The following is a 15,351-nucleotide window of genomic DNA, read 5'->3' as shown; positions in this document are numbered from 1 at the left end:
TAGCTTTACACAAAACCATGTACGTATTAATTTAACCACGGTAAATGTCGCTCTCGCTAATTGCGCCTAAAGAACTTACCTACACAACGGTAAGTATAAACTAAGAGATTTACCTTGTAATCGTGAGTAGTTACAAAATTATAGTTAGTTGAGAAAATACCGTGGTGGTGTAGTAGTTCATTAGGCGGATTAGTATATACAGGGTCGTTCTCGAGAACGCAGAATGAAATAATTTAGAGTTATGCGAGCTTTGAAAATTCCTACTAATATTTTAAACATGAATGTTTTTATGTTTGGCTTTATGGATGTTTGATCGTCTTTCACGCAAAAACCACTAGTTTTTATCTTAATTTTGTGTTTTTGTGGGGTAATTTTCGATTTGAAGAGGGCGGACCCGCGGGCAACAGCCACTAATAAATTAATTGATAAATCTCCTTCTTTAAATTCTAATAATACTCGCAATTGATGATTCCCAAGCCCTATTTTATAACCTCACTTCAATATAGTCCTTAAACATTTGGGACCACTGACTTGCCTTACATATATTTATAAACATTATTATCAAAGTATAAAGTTCGATTGTAATAGCACTTTCGCATTGACGTAAGATCGTAAACAATATAAAATAAATACTGTAATTAATTACTTCCAATCTGTTTCTTTTACGACAGGAAAACACCTTATTAATACAGAGAATTAAAGGTTTTTGAACTCTGTACTAATTGCTAATGTGTCACGATGTTCCATCGTCAAGATTAGCCCATGTTGTGTATTATATACTACACAAAGTCAACGAGTAGCTAGGTAAGAAACTTTATTTATCTACAGCATTGGCAATTTACAGTAAATTAAATTTAAAAAATACAATAAACACAATAAAAAGCAAAAAAATATATATATTCTGTTACTCAGCATATTCTAAATATAGCAAGCATTCTAACATTCTCTCCCATTCATCAGCAAACAGATCCAATCCTGGGTTGTTCTCTACGAACGCGTGGAGCTGGAGAGCACTTACAATATGCGCGCTAAGTGGAAGGTGAATCGGGTTATTGTGTTGAACTGAGATGAAGTTGGTTAAAAACTAAATTCGCACTTTTTTGCACTTGAATCAGAGGGGCGCCCACATAAGATGAATAAATTTCTTGCCAACGTTGTCTCAAAATATTGTAAGTAGCCAGATACATAGACGTGAAAATGTGAACACTACATTAATAGCACCTTTTAATGAATTAGCGAAATATACATAGATAAACGAAGTAAAGTAATTAATTCGTATATTTTATTTTGTCTCGCAAACATGTATTGATCGAATTACAGTGTAACACGTGACGTCACTTCTGTGCATCATTTTTGAGAAGTCTTTGCGTCACAAGCGTTTCTTCTATACTTTAAAGCAGTTTATCTTCGTCAATATTGATCGTTGAGATGAGGGCAAAGAAAACCCATAGTGCTGAAGTATCTTGCAGCATGGTTACAGACACCATTTGTAAACAAATGACGTATCATCACCACACTACGAGCATACAATGTTACTACTCATAAACACACACACAGTTACAACTAGACACGGTTTACATGAGCACGCGTATTACATCTCACACAGAGACACTTGTCTAGCAACATTGCATAAGTATGAGGTATTCTTAAACATGTCTGTATTTCATATTATGATGATTATCATGTTGGTAACTATATCATCGGGTTTGTTGTGATTTAGTCTTATAACAAGAGCACTAAAAAACAGTGAAGGGTGAGAAAGTGAGGTGGTGACATTTATATTGCTGAATTTCATAAAGTGTTACTTGGTAAACCATTAAACTAATATAAAAAACAAGTATTTTTATAAGGCGTCATAAATATCGTTTTACGTTTTAAAACAAATAACAATTAAAACAAAACCCCAGTGCAAAACAATTTGCGCATGTACATTTTCACAAAAGATAAGTTGGACACGGGTGATTTTTTTAAACAATATCAATGTTATCGTGTGACGTGGTGACCCCATCTCCGGGGTCAGACGAGTACACTTAGTATATTATTGATGGTCCCGTGTCTCGCAGCCAGTCTGTATCGTAAACTTATCAACATGCACGTCGCCACTACACTTATCCTGGTAGTTTTGGCCACCTCCGCCGCGTCGGAGTCATGGTCTCTAGTACCGACGTTCAAGAGCTTCTTTCAAGAACAAAGTGATAATATGAAGACCTTCGTCACCACGAGTTACAACGACGCAGTCAAAATGAAGGATTCCGTTGACAATTATGTTGAAGAGCAACAACAGGTGATCAGCGATCACTTTCACGATTACATCGAAGATATAAAACAGAAAGGAAGAGATGCTGCTGACCCATATTTCCCAGGTGATGCTGATGCGCTACTCGACAACCCGGATGTCGTGTTGTCAGTTCCCGGGATAATCACAAGGAATGGATATATTTGCGAGACCCACACCGTCGTATCTCAAGGATACGTACTCAACGTACATCGGATTCCTCGCGCGAAAAACAGCAGAAACGTGTCGTCAAAAACTGTTCTTCTCCAACATGGATTGTTCGCAAGCTCTGCTGACTGGATTATGAATGGTCCGGGGAAGGGACTGGCTTATGTCCTAGCTGACGCTGGCTATGATGTGTGGATGACTAACATACGAGGTAACAGGTATTCAAAATATCACACGACGTACAAAACTGACTCCAAAGCCTATTGGAACTTCTCCTGGCATGATGTAGCAATGTATGACGTCCCGAAGATCATTGACTATATACTATCAATGAAAGGTGCAAATACTAAGATTGCCTATATAGGACACTCAATGGGTACTACCATACTTTTCGCTATGTTGGCTGTCAGACCTGAGTACAATAAAATTCTAACGGCGGGACTAGCCTTAGCGCCTGTAGTTTATCTGTCGGACATGAAATCTCCGTTAAGGTCCATGGCACCGATCGCCAACAACTTGGCATATCTGGATATGCTGCAAGGTAACTACGAGTTCATACCCAAAAACTCAGCATTAGGAAAGATCTCAAGTACTTGCAATGGAGACAACATGGATTCTCTGATCTGCAAGAATGTAGTCTTCTATTTATGCGGTTTTAACGAGCGCCAGTTTAATAAGACTCTGTTGCCCGTGTTTCTGGCACATCTGGGCACGGGTACATCTTGGAAGACAGCGGTACACTTTTCACAAGAAATACTCTCCGGTAAATTCCAACAGTTCGATTATGGATATTTGAAGAATAAGAAAATTTATGGAACCGCTTCGCCCCCGGAGTACGATCTGAGTAAAGTTACTCTTCCTATCAAGTTATTCTGGTCCAAAAATGATTTGCTGTCAAGTGAAAGAGACGTGCAGAGACTTTATGAGGAGTTACCTTCCAAACCTGACATGTTTTTGGTGCCAGACGAGATGTTCAATCATTTGGACTACCTGTGGGCTATCGACGCCCCAAGGTTACTGAATAATGAAGTAGTAGACTCTGTGAACAAGTACATGAACACCTTCTGGTTCAACATCAAGTGAAGCGGACTCTTAGGATAACTGAAGCTGGTTATTACCAAATATATTGATCTCCTCAAAATTCTACCTGCATAGGTGCAATGTGCATTTCAAACACGGAACAAGTGACAATGTTACTTGGTTAAAAAAGAATTTGAATGTAAACAGTTGTCAAAAACTCGTTGATTTGACACATTCTATACGAAGGACAGATTACATTTTTTAAATGGAGCAATAACCGACTATCTGTATTGGTTGTTTCTAGCCAAAATAACAACTTGCCAAAGTAGGTAAAAACAGAAACGGATAAAGGAAGCTAACATAATCAACATAACAAATCATGAGAATGTCGGCGGGCTTCCGAAATGGTCTTGAACGAGAATATTTAAGAGTAAGGAATGATGTAAGAAAGAATTATATGGATCTTACAAGCAGATGGAGGCGATAAAAAAAAATATGCCAACAATATGAATACTATTCACGGGAAGTTATACGAATCAATTCGTTTAGTTCCGACGTAGTAGGCAAAGCTGGGAGGGCCCTGATCCATTGGGGTCAGAAAAACAAGGGTTCTAGGTACTTCCGGTAAACGATGTATTGATAAGACTGTGATATTTTTAGATTAATATACTAATGTATAATTTTCTCGAAACTCGCCTTGACCCTATTTATACCGATTAGATTAAGTTCAGCGTCATCAGATGTATTCTGAGAAAGATATTGTGTCTCGGAATTGTTATTATGTAATAAATGATTTTCATATGGATACACGAGTTTGTTCATTTGACCCTACCTCCAATAGATCTTTTGTCCTGATAGCACTATCTTAATCGGTTGTTAACGTGCTTGTAATGTGGCGCATCATCCTATATACTATTATACCCACACTGGCTTGCTATGTTCCAGCAAACGTTGTTTTGCAAAAAAAAATAGTTCTTTAGAATATAAAAATGGGGCTTTGAAAACTAGATGTTGTTCTATTCTCAGACCTCCTCAGTGCTACGAATCGATCGAGCCGTTTCGGAAGAGTTCAACTTCGTATAGCGGTGACATGAGATTTTTATGAATTAGATTTGATTGGCAATTTTTTTATTTTATTGGTAACCGTAACTGAACGGTAAATCGGAACCCTATTACTATGTATTCATCAGACCATTTAGAAATTTGTCCGTCTAACCGTCCGCCACAAGACTGTTTCTTATAAATCGTTATAACTGGTAAGTTTCCACAGTTTAGGTATTTCTGTTGCCGTTATAACTATGTCCTGACTTTCGGCCACGAGCCTCGGCTAGTGACACAAGTCACCAGTCAGCTACCCGGGACATATAATACATATTAAAAGTTAAACTATAAAGTGGACGGATGACCATTTTCAAACAACTACCCCAGTATAATCTAATATATGTAGGATAATTGTAATGATAAAATTCAGCTATTCAAGGCTTTTCTACTCGGAACAATTTCGCAATTCGATGTATTTTTCGAAGGTAATAGGTATTCCGATTTCGGCTGTACTCCCTGTTCACATAATTCTCTCAATCGCTCCCACAGACGCGCCATTCGTTGCACAAAAACAAAAGAAACTGTTTATGGGATTTCTACTGTCTCAGTAAAAAACAATTATTATATTATGTTTAACAATAAACCTTTTATAAAATATTAAAAAAATAATATATAAAGATAGCTAAAAGAATTTTCGGTTCGTGATTTCGTATAAAATAGTCTGAGCGACATGTTTTTAAGAAAACGTTTCAGTAATATTTTTTGATGTTTCACCTAAAAAGGGATTAGGAATAAGTTAGTCTGGCTTGACTTTGCTAACTGTAATATTACAAATTCAGCTTTGTCTTATCGCAAATGACCTTATTGTTGCCAGAGAAAGTGTCTATTGATATCAAAACTGTCTGCTTCGTAAATGTATGAGCAGTTATTGTACGATTTTAACTGTTTTTCAAAAGCCAGCTTAGTTTTTTGAAGTAAACACTTTGGTGTTGTAAATATAACATGGCTTGCGGAAATAATTTTGGGTATATTTAATCTATTTAATTATCTCAAGCTGACCATAACTTTTAGGGTTCCCTACCCAAAGGGTAGAATTAAAAAACCGGACCCTAAGACAGTGAGGATCCCAGCTGTCTACCCATGCGTTGGTCACCAGCCCGTATCAAATGAATATATATATATAATAGTTAGACTGTTGAAATTTTTGACGCTAACACTTACTGCTATAACAACAAATACTGTAAAATTAAGAGTAACGGTTGCTCCGTCATAAATATGATACCAACAGATTTGTTTGTCACTGAACAGACTTATTTTCCCACGTTGTATACACTCACTTTCTTGTATTTTTGTCGTTCCGGTTGAACTCAATTTTGAGGCTCTTTCAGGGTGACTTTAAAGCCAATGACAATGCAATTTACAACTATAAAACGGCTGGACCGATTTTGATAAAATTTGAATTGAGTGAAATTTAAAATCGTGGGTATTTAGATGTTTAAATCCATTAATTTGTTATATGAGTTTTAAGCCTAATTAGACGGAACACTGTGTCGCGAGTCTGATTCCCACTTGACCCTATTTTTTATGTATTGTGCAGACCTACGTAAACATAGTTTACGTCATTACTACATAATATTATTGTTATATCACAATATATTTTGTAATTATTTGGCTTATTGTCTTGGGGTCATGTTGTTGTTCCGTAAAAAAACGCAAAGTGCGTCAGAACATTATCGTATGTTTACTAGACAATTTTTGTCTGATAAAGTTTGTGTAAATATCTTTATTGAGTATTTTTACGTACAAGTACATCCGGGTGCAATTTGGAATTGTTTTACTCTTATAATTTTTTTTGCCTGAAGTTTTTTTGGAAAATGCCTATTAACCAACAACATCCACCAATATGTTTTGATTTATGTAGGTAATTGAGTCTTGATGTCACTGTATTTGACACTATAAATGTTAAGTTTATTAGAGTTGCGTTGAACAATTCTATGTATAAACTAAAACTTCGACTTATTAATCAATGAAATATTTAAAGAATCGGTCATGCCGTTTCGGAGGAGTATGGTAACTAACATTTTGAGAGGGAATTTTAAAATTAAGATGTTTCACGTACTAATTTAAACGCTGTGCAAACGTAGACACTTTTTGTTGCCGACACACAATTACATAGAACCGCTTTTGTTGTGTCAGTTAGCAGTGATCGGGCAAATTCTAATGCTAGCCAGGTAAACTGAGTTGGTGTGTTTGGTGCACGGATAGCCGAGTGGTTGAGGTCACCACGGCAAACTCAATGTGCGCGGCGTGTTGCGGGTTCGATCAAGGACTAGCGTTTGTGTGATCCACCAAAGCTTATCCTGGTCTGGGTGTATTTTTCTACGTGACTCGAATGTGAAACCCCGGCGACTCAAGGATTGCAGTCATTAGAGTTATTTCTTTGCTCGTGTTTTCAGCTAATGACTTTTATTTTCCAACACCGAACACTTTTTGATCGCCTGGAGTATGACTTAACGTAATCTAATGGCAAAATAAATGTTATACATATTTCAGGCACTAGTTTTCTAAAAAGAAAAACCTCGAGCTGCACTCCGGGAGTGCCGGCAGAAGTGAAAACTTCAAAATACTTCAGTATTTTTTATGAATTGCTTTTATTATCATTATAAAAGTTCTATTAATTATGTGGTAGAATTCAGAATTTATTTATATCGCTATCGATGCAGTATTGCTCTTAATAAGTTTTCATCTTACGCTTAACGCTTCGATCAGCATCATGTGACCCTGACGAGAGTTTAGATGTTTTACCTATACAACAAGAGTGCGCAGCGCTGCTAAAGAAGTTTTAACTCCAAAAACTATCACCGGTAGCTAATATCTGACATAAGACACAATAGTGTCCACGTTAGACTTCTGCACTTATTATCATGAAGTGCTTCCATGTCTCGTCATTAGTTATATCAGCCAGCCTTTGCCTTGTATAATATGATGATAATGTCAACGTGAGTGGCGCTTGAGTGGTCGCTGATAACAGTAATGCTACTGGAGAGATTGTATCGCTCAAGGTCGAGCCCCGATTGTAGGACATAACGAGAACTATTTATTGTTATATCATTAATTGGCGGCTGGCCATGGCCTGGGAATTATAAAACCCCGGATTAACACTCGATTCCAGCCAGCTGAAAATAATGTAAAAGTGATGACACGTCCAATGTTACAATTTCTTGTCTCCTCCCGATGTGTTCATCTTTAGCCTGTTTTAACGGAGCCCGACTCGCACTTGGCGAATCTTTCATATTATTTATGTGCTATCGCACCTGCACCCTCTATAAAACCTCTGTATTTCCCCTTTGAGTAAGTATACATATATACACATAAATGACTTGTTAACTATCTATCTTTAGTCACTCTCTCAGTGCCACTTGATATGAGTGATGTTGTGTCACCGAAACACTCGGCAGTCGCGTGACACTTGAGCATGGCGCCCGCTCCCATTGAGAGAAACAGTTTCTAGCAAAAAACAGATTTCCCCATATTTTTTTTGTATTCCCTTCAAGTTCTCGAATTGACACAATGTGCTCATAGCAAGTATTTTTGTCCATGCATTCTATTTGAGGTTACAAGATTGTGAATTGTCATGTGTTTAATGTGATAGTGAGCCATGACCACCATCTGTGTGTAACAACTGACAAGTAACGGTGCAATGTAAATAGTCCATTGTAACCATGACTCTTGCATCTACGACTCACTTGAGCCCCAGTTTTGAATTCAAGACAAGCCATCTGTGACACTTCGCTGTTGGCTGTAGTTGTTTTGCCGCGTCATGCCAAACGGAACCAGTGATAATGAGGAGAAATAAGAATGATGAAACTTTACGTCTTTATCCATATAAGACGCAGTTTTGAAGGTTTAGTAAAGATAAAATCGGAATGTTATTACTGAGGATCCGCTGTCTGCCCATCCGTCACCAGGCTGATTTTGATAAACCGCACCTAAACAATTAAAATGTTCACAGATGATTGATACTTCTGCTGCCGCTATAGCAACAAGCAACTGAGATCTTTATTTGTTACGGTCAAAACGTTATTTCCCGCCTAAATATATTTGCTTATCTGAAGCCTATTTGTACGGAACACAGGTGTCGAGAAAGTGACGTGATTCCAACTCGCATATGAACAATTTTTTTTCAATACTTAGAAACTCCATATTGAACTAGAAATCTAAATTGTATTAACAGCTTCGTACAAAAATGTTAAGATCAAAGAAACAGTCGATTAAATAGAAACGTCCTATTTTAACCAAATTGAAAGTTTTAATTAACTCGAGGCGGACAGACTAATAATTTGACGGCAATTGGGAAATCGCGTCTCCCAAAGAAAATAGATCCTTTTTGGGACAAAGGATTCTTCCCCGTTTGGAAGAGGAGCGATTGCTAATTAACTTTTCCGATTTAGATATTTAACGATATCCTGGAACTTTGTGTATTGGGTTCACACGACAAGATTGAAAAAACTTGGAACTGCTCATACAAAATTTCCAAGGAATACCGTTTGGATAATGGGACATAAGTAGTTTCTTTATAATTTACGTTAAAATCTGTTGTCGGATATAGGATGTACAATTTGTTAAGGAGAGGCATTTATCCGCATTACTATGTACTCAATATTAGTTTTAATTTTAACGACAGCGTACTAGGTCTTGCTTACATAAAACCTTCCAATTCAGCATTCGGCTGGTGTATGTTATGACATTTCACTTTAATATAAATGCAAGTCTTTGTTATTCAAATAGAAGTCCTGTTTCTGAAATATGAGCATATTTCACATTTTATATCCTGTACGCAAAACTTTACGAAACTTGTTTAGATTTTAAAAGAAACGTTACTTAGTTATTTAGTTTCATATATCTATTCAGTTGAATAGAGGACGAATAGGAATGCACTAGATATCATGTTAACTAATTCAAAAACAAAACACTTGAAATGTAATCACTACACTTATAATTACCTCTATAAAATCATGTTCTTCCATGAGTTAGCATGCAATCAATCATGGGTTCTCTAACGGTGTGTGTGTTCCTGCTCAGTTTGTGCGCGGGTGTTCTATCTTGTGAGCTAAAATCTTCAGAGAAAGTTATTTCACAGAGAGCATCCTTGGAAACTTACATCAAAGAGAAGAAACCATCAATCGGCAATCAGTACCGGCTGCTGTACCATGTGGCGCCTCCGGTCGGCTGGATGAACGACCCAAATGGGTTTTCATACTTCAAAGGACAGTTTCATCTGTTCTACCAGTTCTACCCCTACAATAGCTCCTTGAGTCCAGCTGCATCCATTCATTGGGGCCACTCTACTAGCGCAAATCTTATCGACTGGACGGAACAACCGACTGCTTTGATTCCCGACGAAGAACAAATATTTTCCGGTAGTGCTATTGAGATAAGTGGCACGTTAGTCTTGATGTACACCGCTCACATAAATCCGGCAATCGCAGGACAGAACGCAACAGAGTTACAGTACCTGGCATTCAGTAATGATGGTATTGTTTTTAACAAATACAAAAACAATCCCGTCATTTCTCGATCACCAAACGGATCTCCTGATTTCCGAGATCCTAAGGTATGGAAATATGGCGACTATTATTATGTTGTCCTCGGCAGTAGAACTGATCAAGGGCTTGGAAGAGTATTGTTATACAGATCACAGGACATGGCCAGTTGGACGTTTTTGTCTGTAGTGGGACAACCGTCAAGTCGAATGGGATACATGTGGGAATGTCCGGATTTCTTCGAGCTCGGCGGCAAGTATATTCTTCTCATGTCTCCACAGGGCATAATTGCTGAAGGTGACAGATATAAAAACTTGTACCAAACAGGGTACATTATTGGCGATTTCAATTACCAAAATCACGAATTCGTGGAACGGGTACCATTCCAAGAAATTGACTACGGGCACGACTTCTACGCCACACAGACCGCTGAGCGGGACGGCAAGAGGTACTTGATTGCGTGGTTCGGCATGTGGAATACAACCTTTCCGGAATCCGCTGAAGGCTGGGCAGGAGCAATGACTATTTTCAGAGAGCTAACACTAAGGGGAGACCGTATCTTAATGAGGCCAGTGAGCACTATAAACAGTTTAAGAGAATCATCAGCTTTTAATGGGGACCTGATTCAGAATGCAGCTATACAACTGAATAAAACTGGAGAACTGAACGTGAGTGGTAACCTGTCGCAAGCGATTGATCTGGATATAAAGGGCAGTGAAGGTGGTGGTGTAAGGATTCGATGGAATGCAACTTCAAAGATAGTCTCTGTTGACAGAGACGGTGATGTAAGGCAGGGCCCCTGGACTCCAGTGGGCTCGACCTCCTGGAGAATCTTCTTAGACGCGAGTTCCATGGAACTGTTCTGTGGTGAAGGAGAAGTTGTATTCAGTTCTAGGGCATACCCTACCGGGCATTGGGTTGTGACTAACCTTAGTGCCCAGTCACTCTCTGTTTCTGCGTTCCGATTGAGAAAAAGTGTTTAGTGAATTATTATTACGTAAATAATGTAACAATTAAATTGTGCGTCATTGTTTTTCTATTGCTTTCAATTTATAAAAAGTGTTAACTTTGACTTATTAAGAGATTTTATGTAATTTGTGCTATTGTCTGAGTAAGAATATTAATTTATTAAGTATACCAACAGCATAACATACATTTAGTACAAATTAAATCAGGAATAACGTCGTTTGTTATATGCATGAACATAACGAGTATAGATACACACAGCATTTACAACATATGTGTACTAAGGATTTTTTGTGTATGTTATAAAAATAAAGCTTTCAATTTATTTCAATTTCTTTATTTTTTATTTAACCTTTGATTATTTACAATTTAAGTACCTCTTACCGAAATGGGTAATTTATGGTCAGACGTACAAAATACAGCATGTTGCATTTGCTCTTTCATTATATATATTAATTATTTGTAGAAGGTGTAGGTATTACATTGTAATTTTTCTTAAAAATGTCTTTGCTTATATAGGCTAAAAATAATACTTTTGTGCCCTGTTTCTGTTGTGACAAAGGAATTGTAGTGTTAAATAAATAAATTACAAATCCTTCTCATGAATTTCATTATAGGTAGTAAAAATGTAAAATCATTGTGGAAACAAGTACATTAGGATCTAATGTCACATAATAATACGTGGGTGATCCCGACCTTGATATTGAGATATAGATAGCACTTGATAGCAGGCAGGTAGGATATTATGTCTTTAGGAAATTCACTAGGCACTAACTTATCTCTGGCCATATCTTATTTTCTTATCAAATACAACGACAGCCAAACTGCACTTGATATTTAAAATACTTGATCTTCATCTCCGAATACACCACACATGTAAAGCAACTAGAAAGTGTAAAAATACTCGCAAAACTGAGGGTTCCGTACACATGGGCAGAAGTTAAACATTTCAGCTGAGCGACAATCCATTTTAGAGCACTCACTAATTTCTTTTACCAACGAATTTATGACCGTAATAAGCGTTATTTATATTTCATCTTTATTTTTACTAGTTAATTCAGTTTTTACAGCAGCAGCTAAAATACATCATTTGTAAAAATTATCTGTCTAGTTATGACCGATTATGAAATACAATCTTGTAACGGACGCACGGACGGACAGTCAGCGGAGTACAAGGATTCCGTTTTATTACTTTTGAGACGAAGCCCTAAAAATACCCCCCTCAACCAGACGTCATAGACCACACAGTTATAACATTTTGACACCCAGAGAATAAAAACAAAACACTTGAAACGTCTTATCTTGACTCAACACGGGTATATAAGCAAATACGCGAGATGATACCAATCAATCATGATTTCGATAAAAACGTTCGTGGTGTTCCTAAGTGTGGTGGGAACCGTGTATCTTAAATCTGTAAAGCAGAGCGATGCGATAGAAGAAGTAGAGAGATACATTGCAGAGAAAAAGGCCGAAATCAACCCCCGGTACAGACTACAGTACCATGTGGCACCCCCAGTAGGTTGGATGAATGATCCTAATGGATTTTCATACTTTAGGGGGGAGTACCATCTATTCTACCAATTTTACCCCTATGACAGTCAGTGGGGACCCATGCACTGGGGACATGTATCGAGCCCTAATCTAGTGGACTGGAAACAATTACCCACGGCGCTCGTGCCTGAAGAAGAAATGTGTTTCTCCGGCAGTGCTGTTGTTAAAGACGACACCATGATACTAATGTACACGGGACGTCTAACAACTGACGTGGAACCGTTTTTCAATGAGACACAATATTTGGCATTCAGTGATGACGGTGTAGTTTTCCACAAATACGAAGGAAATCCTGTTCTATCGTTTACGCCCAACGGATCTCCCGACTTCAGAGATCCAAAAGTATGGAAGCATGAAGGCTACTGGTATGTTGTTATAGGAAGTAAGACTCTAGATGAAAGGGGAAGAGTATTGCTCTACAGATCTCCAGATATGGTTAACTGGGAATTTTTAAGTATTATAGGGGAATCTACAGGCGGAATGGGATACATGTGGGAGTGTCCAGACTTTTTCGAGATTAAAGGAAAACATATCTTGCTTATGTCACCGCAAGGAATTGAGCCGCAAGGCGACAGATATAAAAATACCCACCAGACAGGTTATATAATTGGAAGTTTTAATTATGAAACTTATGAATTTGTGCCAGAAAGTGATTTCCAAGAAATTGATTTTGGTCATGACTTTTACGCTACACAGACCACTGAGGTGGATGGAAAACGGATTTTGATAGCATGGTTTGGAATGTGGGATGTCCCTTACCCCGAGGATGTGGACGGCTGGGCAGGAGCAATGACGATCTTTAGAGAGCTTGACCTGGTAGCTAATCGTGTAACCATGAAACCCGTAGAGGCGATGACAGACCTAAGGACGGAGACTTTGTTTGAAGGAGAATTTTCAGAAGACGGTATAATAGAGTTCGGAAAGACAGGAGAATTAATTGTCAAAGGGGATTTAAGTAAAAATATTGAATTGGAGATTAAGGGTAGCAACGGTGGCGGACAGGTCATAGTTCGGTGGGATACAGCAGTACGGAAAGTAGTTGTGGACAGGGAAGGGGACGTGCGACAGGTGGAGTGGCTGCCTCTTAAGTCCGAAAGCTGGAGGATCTTCCTGGATTCTAGTTCCTTGGAACTGTTCTGTGGAGAAGGTGAAGTTGTGTTCAGTACGAGGGTATACCCTGATGGTGATTGGTACGTTACTAATCGCAGTCCCCAAGCCCTAGACACTGTAGCCTATAAATTAAGAAGAAGTGTTCCTGAGTAGAAATTGGAGTGAGACAGAAACTGTTCTTTAACGTGTTGTGATATTTGGTTTAATTTTCAATTTAGAGACAATTTTCGGTTAAGTTTAGGTTAAAACTAGACATCTAAAGTATGATATGCACTCTAATAAATTATGTTTTACACGGAATTTTCTTTTTCGACTAGTAATCGACAAATTTTAGTTTTATAGTAATTCTATAACGCCGCTATAACGTTCAACTATTACCCTGAGAGCTTGGAGACAAAAATATTCTATGTTATAGTAATTTGAAAATCTATACATTTCTACAGGTTCTGAAAAAAAGATCGATTTATTACAATTACATATTATTTGACGATTTACTCGCACTCAGTATCACTTCCCCTTGCTTTTCGTGTTCGTAGTTTTGTAGTTTTGGGCTACGGTAGTGCACTATAATATGTCCAACACACATGACTGGAAAACAGGTCAGGACATTATTAAATAAAAAATAGATTCCTGCGGCCTGACCGGTTTATTTGCTGGACAGTGCACAAAGGCGTTGATTGCAGGTTACGCTTTCAGGCGTTGATTGCTATTAAAATTAATTAAGGAGCAAAAGCAATCTTTGAAACACGCATCTAACCACACTAAGCAAACGTCCAGAAACTTACCCATCAATTATAAAATTTACTTACCCTCCTTCTTGCAGTTGTTCTTTAGCAGAAGGCAAGAAGCTGCAACTCGTTTTATTTGGCTTACTCCAACTTAATCAAGGGAGGGTGTAACGAGGCTATTAGTATGCCACCTTTGTGTAGCTCATTAGCACGTCTCACCGCCGCATGCAGCCTTGCACCTGTGCCTGTACCATGAGCTCGGAGAGCAGAACTGTCGAGGTTGTGAAGTGAGACGCCACTACGCGTACTGTAGAGCGCTGTCTCTCTCGCGTAACGGACAGTCTTGCTTTAAGACTTCATAGTACGCGCTGTATCCTTACAACACATACTAATGATAGCTTTTCTTTGCAATATTTTGGTGTGGATCTTGTTACATCGTTATTTCGTTTACAAGCCTACAAACATCAGGAGAGATTTACTTTATCGACTTGAATCATAATTATATCGATTATCGACTATCAAACGGTTATAATTATTGTTTAGTAAGTACCTTTCGTCAGGAATACTAATACTTAAAAGTTGCAACTTATACTCACACATGCATTGGAATTGTCTGACTATCTTCAGACCCAACCGCAGGCTTAATCAAGAGCTGATGTGACGGATAAATACGCTCGAGAAAATCTTTGCTTTTTTAAGTATCGGTCATTTTCACTTTGCAGTTGGAATAAATTTTCATTCAGAAGCTGTGCTTATTATTTTATATCCTAATATTTCTGTGAATCCTGGATAAGAGATTAAGAGGTACTACTTAAAATATTGTTTAAAATAGGTACGTGTTCAATCCACGAGAACCTACTGCCGATGAATTGCTTTGCAGTTTGGCAGATGTTATATTATAGATAAAGATAGATTTCATTGTAATTAAACAAATAAAAAAAAGTTA

General features: G+C 37.8%; 3 protein-coding genes across 3 annotated transcripts; all 3 read left to right on the top strand.

Moving 5' to 3' along the window:
- The first annotated feature begins 393 nt into the window (after positions 1-393).
- Positions 394-4,268, top strand: LOC113492233 (lipase 3-like). Its single transcript, XM_026869610.1, has one exon. It carries the CDS (start codon positions 2,045-2,047, stop codon positions 3,524-3,526), a length of 1,482 nt encoding a protein of 493 aa, XP_026725411.1. The 5' UTR covers positions 394-2,044; the 3' UTR covers positions 3,527-4,268.
- A 4,554-nt stretch (positions 4,269-8,822) lies between these two features.
- LOC113492232 (sucrose-6-phosphate hydrolase-like) lies at positions 8,823-11,314 on the top strand. Its single transcript, XM_026869608.1, has one exon. It carries the CDS (start codon positions 9,540-9,542, stop codon positions 11,028-11,030), a length of 1,491 nt encoding a protein of 496 aa, XP_026725409.1. The 5' UTR covers positions 8,823-9,539; the 3' UTR covers positions 11,031-11,314.
- Positions 11,315-12,349: 1,035 nt separating this feature from the next.
- On the top strand, positions 12,350-13,975 carry LOC113492235 (sucrose-6-phosphate hydrolase-like). Its single transcript, XM_026869612.1, has one exon. The coding sequence runs from the start codon at positions 12,367-12,369 to the stop codon at positions 13,828-13,830; it is 1,464 nt and encodes a 487-aa protein (XP_026725413.1). The 5' UTR covers positions 12,350-12,366; the 3' UTR covers positions 13,831-13,975.
- Positions 13,976-15,351: the final 1,376 nt, after the last annotated feature.

This window comes from Trichoplusia ni, chromosome 3 (genome assembly GCF_003590095.1).
Source record: "Trichoplusia ni isolate ovarian cell line Hi5 chromosome 3, tn1, whole genome shotgun sequence".
NCBI lineage: Eukaryota > Metazoa > Arthropoda > Insecta > Lepidoptera > Noctuidae > Trichoplusia > Trichoplusia ni.
This window is presented reverse-complemented; position numbering and strand designations above follow the sequence as displayed.